The sequence below is a fragment of the Schistocerca gregaria genome, chromosome 9 (genome assembly GCF_023897955.1).
Source record: "Schistocerca gregaria isolate iqSchGreg1 chromosome 9, iqSchGreg1.2, whole genome shotgun sequence".
Lineage (NCBI taxonomy): Eukaryota > Metazoa > Arthropoda > Insecta > Orthoptera > Acrididae > Schistocerca > Schistocerca gregaria.
Window position 1 is genome coordinate 172,662,523 of NC_064928.1, and position 10,917 is coordinate 172,673,439.

At 38.7% G+C, this 10,917-nt stretch overlaps 1 protein-coding gene across 1 annotated transcript in view; it reads left to right on the forward strand.

Moving 5' to 3' along the window:
* The window catches only part of LOC126291849 (peroxidase-like), a 151,576-nt gene extending 140,967 nt beyond the window's left edge, over positions 1-10,609 (forward strand). The window contains exons 13-14 of the mRNA XM_049985574.1: positions 9,786-9,891; positions 10,452-10,609. Of these exons, the coding sequence (XP_049841531.1) occupies positions 9,786-9,891; positions 10,452-10,518 (173 nt within the window). The 3' untranslated portion in view covers positions 10,519-10,609. The remainder of the gene's footprint in view (positions 1-9,785; positions 9,892-10,451) is intronic.
* Positions 10,610-10,917: the final 308 nt, after the last annotated feature.

Genomic DNA, 10,917 nt, shown 5'->3' on the forward strand with positions numbered 1-10,917 from the left:
AAGAATGTAATAATTCCAATCCCAAAGAAAGCAGGTGCTGACAGATGTGAAAATTACCGAACTATCAGTTTAATAAGTCACAGCTGCAAAACACTAACGCGAATTCTTTACAGACGAATGGAAAAACTGGTAGATGCGGACCTCGGGGAGGCTCAGTTTGGATTCCGTCGAAATGTTGGAACACGTGAGGCAATACTGACCTAACGACTTATCTTAGAAGAAAGATTAAGAAAAGGCAAACCTACGTTTCTAGCATTTGTGGACTTAGAAAAAGCTTTTGACAATGTTGACTGGAATACTCTCTTTCAAATTCTGAAGGTGGCAGGGGTAAAATACAGGGAGCGGAAGGCTATTTACAATTTGTACAGAAACCAGATGGCAGTCATAAGAGCCGAGGGGCATGAAAGGGAAGCAGTGGTTGGGAAAGGAGTGAGACAGGGTTGTAGCCTCTCGCCGATGTTATTCAATCTGTATATTGAGCAAGCAGTAAAGGAAACAAAAGAAAAATTTGCAGTAGGTATTAAAATTCATGGAGAAGAAATAAAAACTTTGAGGTTCGCCGATGACATTGTAATTCTGTCAGAGATGGCAAAGGACTTGGAAGAGCAGTTGAACGGAATGGACAGTGTCTCGAAAAGCGGATATAAGATGAACATCAACAAAAGCAAAACGAGGATAATGGAATGTAGTCAAATTAAATCGGGTGATCCTGGGGGAATTATATTAGGAAATGAGTCACTTAAAGTAGTAAAGGAGTTTTGCTATTTAGGAAGTAAAATAACTGATGATGGTCGAAGTAGAGAGGATATAAAATGTAGACTGGCAATGGCAAGGAAAGTGTTTCTCAAGAAGAGAAATTTGTTAACATCGAATATAGATTTATGTATCAGGAAGTCGTTTATGAAAGTATTTGTTTGGAGTGTAGCCATGTATGGAAGTGAAACATGGACAATAACTAGTTTGGACAAGAAGAGAATAGAAGCTTTCGAAATGTGGTGCTACAGAAGAATGCTGAAGATTAGATGGGTAGATCACGTAACTAATGAGGAGGTATTGAATAGGATTGGGGAGAAGAGAAGTTTGTGGCACAACTTGATTAGAAGAAGGGATCGGTTGGTAGGACATGTTTTGAGGCATCAAGGGATCACCAATTTTGGATGGAGGGCAGCATGGAGGGTAAAAATCGTAGAGGGAGACCAATAGATGAATACACTAAGCAGATTCAGAAGGATGTAGGTTGCAGTAGGTACTGGGTGATGAAGAAGCTTGCACATGGTAGAGTAGCATTTAGAGCTGCATCAAACCAGTCTCAGGACTGAAGACCACAACAACAACAACATCATGCATCTGGATGTGTGAAAGGTGTTACTAGCAGTTTTAAGATACCTCAGATACCTAGAATTTAATAGTAACAAGAACGGAATAAGTAATTTAATATAATAACAATTTTGGAAGATTGATGTTTGGTAGATTGATTTAGAAGAGCGTACAAGGATAGTAAGTCACATGAAATAAAATCAAAGTATGCACTCATCATTATCACTGCCTCATTTGAGAATAGAGTTGTGAACATGGGTCTGCAGACTAGGGCTATGTGAGTGTGTGAATGAGAGGAATGCATGAAGGGATCACAAATTTAGCATTGGAGGGCAGCGTGGAGGGTAAAAATCGTAGAGGGAGACCAATAGATGAATACACTAAGCAGATTCAGAAGGATGTAGGTTGCGGTAGGTACTGGGAGATGCAGCAGCTTGCACAGGATAGAGTAGCATGAAGAGCTGCATCAAACCAGTCTCAGGACTGAAGACAACAACAGCAACAACAACCTTCAGAATTTGAAAGAGAGTATTACAGTCAACGTTGTCAAAAGCTTTCTCTAAGTCTACAAATGCTAGAAACGTAGGTTTTCCTTTCCTTAATCTTTCTTCTAAGATAAGTCATAGGGTCAGTATTGCCTCACGTGTTCCAATATTTCTACGGAATCCAAACCGATCTTCCCCAAGGTCGGCTTCTACTAGATTTTCCATTCGTCTGTAAAGACTTCGCGTTAGTATTTTGCAGCCGTGACTTATTAAACTGATAGTTTGGTAATTTTCACATCTATCAACACCTGCTTTCTTTGGAATTGGAATTATTATATTCTTCTTGAAATCTGAGGGTATTTTGCTGTCTCATACATCTTGCTCACCAGATGGTAGAGTTTTGTCAGGACTAGCTCTCCCAAGGCTGTCAGTAGTTCCAATGGAATGTTGTCTACTCCCGGGGCCTTGTTTCAATTCAGGTCTTTCAGAGCTCTGTCAAACTCTTCATGCAGTATCATATCTCCCATTTCATCCTCATCTACATCCTCTTCCATTTCCAAAATATTGTCCTCAAGTACATCGCCCTTGTATAGACCCTCTATATACTCCTTCCTCCTTTCTTCTATCCCTTCTTTGCTTAGACCTTGGTTTCCATCTGACCTCTTGATATTCATACAAGTGGTTCTCCAAAGATCTCTATAATTTTCCTGTAGGCAGTATTTATCTTACCCCTAGTGAGATAAGCCTCTACATCTATACACTTGTCCTCTAGTCATCCCTGCTTAGCCATTTTGCACTTCCTGTTGATCTCATTTTTGGGACTTTTGTATTCCTTTTTGTGTTGTTTCATTTACTGAATTTTATATTGTCTCCTTTCATCAATTAAATTCAATATTTCTTCTGTTACCCAAGGATTTCTACTAGCCCTCATCTTTTTACCTACTTGATCCTCTGCTGCCTTCACTACTTCATCCCTCAAAGCTACTCATTCTTCTTCTACAGTATTTCTTTCCACAATTCTTGTCAATTGTTCCCTTATGCTCTCCCTGAAACTCTCTACAACCTCTGGTTCTTTCAGTTTATCCAGATCCCATCTCCTTAAATTCCCACCTTTTTGCTGTTTCTTCAGTTTTAATCTACAGTTCATAACCAATAGATTGTAGTCAGAGTCCACATCTGCCCCTGGAAATGTCTTACATTTTAAAACCTGATTCCTAAATCTCTGTCTTACCATTATATAATCTATCTGAAACCTGTCAGTATATCCAGGCTTCTTCCATGTATACAACCTTCTTTTATGCTTCTTGAACCAAGTGTTAGCTATGATTAAGTTGTGCTCTGTGCAAAATTCTACCAGGCGGCTTCCTCTTTCGTTTCTTTGCCCCAGTCCATATTCACCTAATACGTTTCCTTCTCTCCCTTGTCCTACTGACGCATTCCAGTCAACCATGACTATAAAATTTTCGTCACCGTTCACTATCTGAATAATTTCTTTTATTTCATCATACATTTCTTCAATTTCTTCGTCATCTGCAGAGCTAGTTGGCATATAAACTTGTACTACTGTGGTAGGCGTTGGCTTCATATCTATCTTGGCCACAATAATGCGTTCACTATGCTGTTTGTAGTAGCCTACCCGCATTCTTATTTTCCTATTCATTATTAAAGCTGCTCCTGCATTACCCCTATTTGATTTTGTGTTTATAACCCTGTAGTCACCTGACCAGAAGTCTTGTTCCTCCTGTCACCGAACTTCACTAATTCCCACTATATCTAGCTTTAACCTATCCATTTCTCTTTTTAAATTTTCTAACCTACGTGCCCGATTAAGGGATCTGACATTCCACGCTCTGATCTGTAGAACACCAGTTTTCTTTGTCTTACTGATAACAACATCCTCTTGAGTAGTCCCCGCCCGGAGATCCGAATGGGGGACTATTTTACCTCTAGAATATTTTACCCAAGAGGACGCCATCATCATTTAACTATACAGTAAAGCTGCATGCCCTCTGGAAAAATTACAGCTGTAGTTTCCCCTTGCTTTCAGCCGTTCGCAGTACTAGCACAGCAAGGCCGTTTCTGTTAGTGTTACAAGTCCAGATCAGTCAATCATCCAGACTGTTGTCCCTGCAACTACTGAAAAGGCTGCTGCCCCTCCTCAGGAACCACATGTTTGTCTGGCTTCTCAACAGATACCCCTCCGTTGTGGTTGCATCTACGGTACGGCTATCTGTATCGTTGAGGCATGCAAGCCTCCCCACCAACGGCAAGGTCTATGGTTCATGTGGGAGGCACAGAAATATAGTTTGTGAATGCTGAGAGATACCACAGGGACAATTACTGTATCGAAATGTTTATTTACACACAGTTACAGCATCATCTACTATTGCACATGTGTTGCCAAAGTATAGGTTCATTTCATCTTCCAATAATCTGTTGGATTTCATCTATTGTCATCCTTCTGCTCATCAGAACTGATATAACAATCTTATGTTCTCCTCTTGATGTAGACTTTATGAAAGGACCACCACCTGATCTCTTCACAGACTGTTGTCCTCACCATATTTCATCTCTATTCATTCTCCAGTCATGGCACTATAATGAAATGTCTGTGAAATTTACTGGATGATGGTCCCATGTCCCTCCTGCCACTGATGGCATCTTCCATAAAGTCTGAATGTTGTTACTAAGTTGTACATGCACAGCCTCAGGGATACTGTGTTGTGATCTCCAAAAGTAAAGTTCCAGTAATGTTAGACACACCATTCCTAACTTCTCTAACATTTCTGAGAAGAAAGGTGAAAACAGAATATTAAATAATGTTTCTTTGATTTACATTTTTACAGTATCTGAGATTGGCTTCCATTAGCGGTTCTTGACTGAGAAAGCTACATGTTATCTCATGATGTTGAAATTTTCTGTGTCCTAGCCAATGCCTTTAATCATGAAGATTATGAAAGTCTACTAAAGAAACCAAAAAACTAAAATGCTACTGGTGTTTTGTAAAAGGCACTTCCTTTGCTAGAATGGAAATGTGTTAACAACAGAAAACAGATGGACAGACTAACAAATAATACAGCAGTAATAAGACTAAATTAGGAGTTAAGAAACATTAAATATGGCTTCCCACAAGGATCAGTGCTTGGTCCACTCTTGTTCTTGATCAACATAAATGATTTACCTGGGACACTGGATTACTCTTCAAAAACTTTTGTTTGCTGATTGCACTAGGGGTCCACACATCCATATCGGGCACACCTAGGAAAATAATGTTGTAGGATTAGACCTAGTTCATAGTTTAATCCTTTATCATAAAAAGGACTAATGTTATGCAATTTCAAACAAGTGAAAATGATTCACAGGTACCAGAGATATATAAGGGAGCACACACTGAGACCACCATTTGTTATGTTCCTTGACATAGAAATGAATAATAGATTGAAGCTACAGCAGCACATACGTAAGTTAACCAAGAAGCTCAGTTCTACATGTCTGAATGTGCAAATCTCTGTCACTGTGCTGACCTGCACATCAGATTGCTAACACAGTTTGGATACTTTCTTTCAGTACTGTCAAGTGGCATATTCTGGAGCAATGCTACTAAGGTGAAAAATGCACAATTCTACAGATGCATGTAGTAAGAATGCTGTCTAAAATTGATAACCAAACATCTTGCAGAAGTCTCTTTAAGGACCCAGGGATTCTTAGCTTTACATGTGAATACATAAACTCTCTGATGTATTTGTAGGTAATACAAGGAATAAATTTAGTACAAACTCTGCAACTCATGACAATATGGCAGTAAGGATAATTTCAAAGTAATTATGCATCCCAACATAGGCTTCAGAATGGAGTCTTATATACTGTTGGAAAAGATTGGATCAGGTGTCAGAAGACATCAGAAAGGAAACTGGAAATCCCAAGTTGGTAAAAAAAAATCTCATTAGCCAGTTGTTGCACAGTTTATTAGACTGTTTCACCTCAGGTGCCTAAATTCTTCATAGCTCTAATATTTGTATTAACTAGATCTTGCTTTCATTTACATGTTCACAGTGCATTGTTGCACTCATTCCTTATGGAAGAAATAGAGAAAATCCAAAGAAGAACAGTATCTTACATTACAGGTTCATTCAGTAAGCATGAAAGTATGATGCAAATGTTCAGCTGACGCCAGTTATAGATGCTGCAAGACAGGTGCTCTGTGTCATGGTGTGGTTTACTGTCAGAGTTTGGATAGCATACATTTCTAGAAGAGTCAATCAGTATGTTGCTTTTGCCTACATACATATTATAACATGGAAACTAATTACCACATGAGTAGCAAACTTGGTAGCATTAATGTACAGAGTATGAGGTGCATAATTTCCATGTGTCACAGTGTCACCATCCAGTTCCAACTATGGCCACCAGATGCCATGATCAATCATCATGATTCATAGTCTTACATACCTGATCAGTGGCAGTGCTCTTGTTAACATTTCAACTTGAGGTTGGACAAAAGGAGCAGGGCATTATAGGTGAAGTTCTTTTATCCAAACAACAGTAACGCTGCAGCTGAAATTCAAGTATATTGCCAGCTGAAAGAACTATGGAAGGGTCCTCTTTCTCCACCCACTGTGCAGAGCATGATGAGGAGGTTCGAATCAACTGGAGAACTGGGCATCGCTCCACCGCAGGAGGTAGATGAAATCACTGTTTCTACGGCAGACAACACGGCATGTAATTCCTGACTGTCAAGCAGTGCACATGCTGTGTCACGACTGTTGAACATCTGGTGGTGCACTGCTTCAAACAATTCTCAAATGGTATCAGTACAACATCAGTATCGTACAGCAGCTTGCACCACAGGAGGCACAATGACATGTTGATTTCACTCTCCACTTTCTCGCAAGGATTGAATCTGATGAGAGCTGGCCCTGAACCATCCTACGGACAGTCAAAGCCCATGTTTTCTTAATGGTTGAGGTAAACACACAGAATTGCCGAGTGTAGGGACCTTCACCTCCAGTCACTGTGCATGAAGTTTCTCTTTATGGCAAACGTGTCACGATATGGTGTGGCTTTGTGGCTACATTCATCCTTGGCACATTGTTTTTTTGAACAGGTTGGCACTCAAGGGCCGCAGACATGCAGGGTGACTGGCCAGCATTACTGTGATATGCTTCATCAGCATATCACACCCACCCTACAGGAGACAGATGCATTGAACTAAACAGTTTTCATGCAAGATGGGGTCCCACCACACATCACATGAGAACTTCACCTGCTTCTCTGTAATACATTTAGTAACGATCGAATTATGAACCAATTATTTCCAAATGCTTGGCAGGCACAATCTCCTGACCTCACACCCTGTGATTTCTGGTTGTGGGGCTACCTGAAGAACAGGGTTTACTAGGTGAACATTCACACATGTGCTGATATGAAGTGCAGCATATCAAGAGAGGTAGCCAGCATACTTCGTTCTACTGTGCAGATTGCTATTCACTACTTTCAGACTCTTCTGGATGCTGATGGTTGCCATATTGAGCCCCTTTTGTAGCAATAATTGTACCAGTATGTAATGGTATGATGTACCATAGCACCACATTAAAAGTGTTTCAGTTGAGTTGATTTTGCATTACATCTTTCTCCATGTCCTTGACATTAATGCTACCAAGTTTGCTAATCGTACTGTAATCAGTTCCCATTTTATAACGTGTTAAATAGGAAAAGTTTAATTATTACCACCTGGTACATCCCACTAAAAGACAATGAAGATAAAATTAGAGGCTTATCAGCTATCATTCTTCACACAAACCATTTGGGAATGGAACAGGAAAATGTGGTAGTGATAGTGGTACACAAAGCACCCTCCACAACAGCTTATCAGCTTACAACATCCTTGTCACCACCACGATGGATAATATGGGGGACACACCCATGCAGTCTTTTGGTGCCTGCATCTGTGCTCTACTGAATACATAGCAGTATGTCCATAATGTGCATGACAATGGAAACGAGGATGCTGCTAGTGACATCACATCACTGATGTTAAAACAGTATTTGGTCACGGGGACCAATACTACACAAATTACACTGTTGTGACTCCCATACTTTTACAGTCAGCTGGTTTCCTGGTAATGATAACAGTTGATATTTTCAGAAGCCCAGGTTTTCATAATGAATTAATGTAACAAATGCCCAGAGAATATTTAAAATGACATATTCACTGGGAGAGATAAGTGAGTGGATTTTGCTGTATTTGAGATCTTAGATAAAAATAGCAACTGCACAGTATAAGGACTGGATCAGTGGCTTTCTTCAAAGCAGCTGTTTTTTCCCAAAATATATAAACATATAAGGGTTATCCTAACGGTAAATAATATTTGTTTCCTCATATATTTTTACCCAAGACAATGAAAGAAAACATTCTTTTACAACATATTTTGATATCTTAGCATTTTTTATGTGACTGCCACACAAATTTAAACATCTGATAATACTCCACAACATTTCCTATGCTTTCAGCATACTCAGTTGCTACCAAGGTGTTCACCCAGTCATTAACCTCCTCTTTGAGTTTGTTGACATTTCCATAGTGCTTTATACAAAAAAAAAAAAAACATTATTCAATTTGGGAAAAAGTATGAGGTGTAAGGTGAATGTTCAAAACTTCTCATTTTTACTGCCAAAGCAAATCCTTTATCAATGCAGCAGAACACAGGTGAGCATTATTATGCTCACTGGACTATAGTCCAGGCTGTAGTTCTGGAATGGTGTGGTGCAGTTGGTGTAGGGTCTGACAATGACCACCTCATTTACAGTCTCTGCTCTAGCCATAAAGTCAATGAAAAGGATACATTTTCAATGCCAAAACACAATGACCATAAGCCCTCTGGTGTTCACAAATTCATTGAGATTTTTGTTTTGTTGGATATTGTTAATGATGTCATTACATGAACTAGCATGTTGTTTCTGAACTTTTATACAAAATCTAGCTGTCATTATCAGTAACAGTGTGGTCCTTACCATCCTTGTCATACCAAGTAAGAAAAGCCAGTGCAGTTCCCATTCATTGTTTTTCATGTTTGTCTGACAAAAGTCGAGGAACCCTCCAGACACACACTTTTCTATAACCCAAATCACCTCCAAGAATGTCATAAATAATGATGTAGAAATTTCTGGAAGTACGAGCTCAGTCCTCTTCAGTGAAATATCTATCTTGTTTAATTCTTTCCATAACCCTTGATTTGAGGTTACCAGTCACAACTGAAGGCTGACTTAATCATTCTTCATCATGGATATTCGTTCATCCACCATTAAAAATTATGCACCAAATTCAAACTGAAGCTTTGTTTACCACATTGTTATGAATCTTGATTATACTTTTCGATAGTGGGATTTTTTTTGACATTCGGAAACCATGTTACAATATGAACCTCGCACTAGGTGAAATTGTTAAATTTTTGATACATTTCAAAATAGCACCAATGGTGCCAATGATTAAAAGGTCTATGACACGGTGGTTGGGAGGGGTTGCCAGGGGGGGGGGGGGGGGTAGGGGGGGGCGAGGTTACTTTTGGACTGAGGCTTACATAAAAAGTAATTGTTGGGAAGTAACTCCATAGTTCTTAAAATGAGTACATTACCACTAATCATAATCTGTTGTAATAGCTGTGATGGTTGCTCCAGCCTGCTAATGCATAACTTGACTCATTTCACATCTCTACTGCTTTTCCTTCCTGATGAGATTTGCAGAACATGATGTGTGAATGAATGAATGCAAGAAAGACCCATTTGTTACCTCTGAGTAGAGGGCCACTGCACAGGCATGCTTTACTGACTTCAACTGCAAGGGTGAATTACATTGCAGTAGTTTTGTAAACACACCCTGAATCTCTGCTTTCAAACGATGTCATGTACCTGAAAATAGCAGAATCACTACTACAATATGGTTTTATTACATTGTCTCAGATCAATTTTTTTCTAACTTGTTTGCAGATCAGCTAAATGAAATTAAAAAGGTAACAATGTCCAGGATAATTTGTGACAACTCAGACAACATAACCAGAATACAGACCAACAGTTTCAAGAAAATCAGTGACACGTAAGTGCTTTCTGAGTGTATTTTTACTGGAGATGAATGGCAATTATTAAATGTAAATGAGGAGGCACATGATTTTTTTCAGATTAGCAGCTGATCTTTTAATTTACTGAGTTTCACTTAGTTGGTTTAAGCATAAATAGTGTTAAGCACTTCAGTGATGGTCTATTGTACAGATTAAGTTTTCTCATTTGCTCATCTTTTATTAATGTATATCTTACTTCTTTATCTTTCTTGGTGGGATCTATGGAAGATGATGAATGAATATAAGAATGAATTAACTATAAAATTAATTCCATGACAAAGTAAACTGTCTGAGCAATGCGGGTAGGTTTGTTGAGGTCTAGTGGGAGATGCTTACTTGCAGAGCAATTAAACAATATTTACATGCTGATCTAGATTTACTGTTATTATTAGTGTATTTTTTCTTGTCCTGTGACATTTTCACTTGCCTCCTGGATGCTTCTTGTATATAACTGAGGTTCTCTGAAATATTTAAGTCGAATCATTGTCGCACAAGATTTGTTAATATTTGACTCTCATTGGCAATATTGTTTTTCCAGGAACCCAGCAACAGACTGCACACTCATTCCGCAGGTGGATCTGAGCTACTGGAAAGAGGAACAATGACTACAGCTCCAAATAAAATAATGTGACATTATTACACTAACATGTAATTGCACTCTGTAATACATGGATGTTTATAAACAGTGCAATTCAATTTGAATGTGTATTTTCTGAACCACCTCAAAAATGTCTTTATGAATTTAATCATTAAAATATTTTATTGTTTTTTCAACTAATTGTACATCATTACACAGGTCGGTGATCATAATAGCACTGCTTGATATAATTTTCTATCCTTATCATTTTTTATGTCACATATTATATGTTAAAGCATCATCAGAAAAAGTGTCGAATAAGAAAGAAACAAATGAAAGGCAGTTTTATAAGGAGCAGGTATATGAAGTTCAAATGACATTCCTGACTGCAGGCAGGATCCACTGCAGGACAAGGTGTTAAAATGAA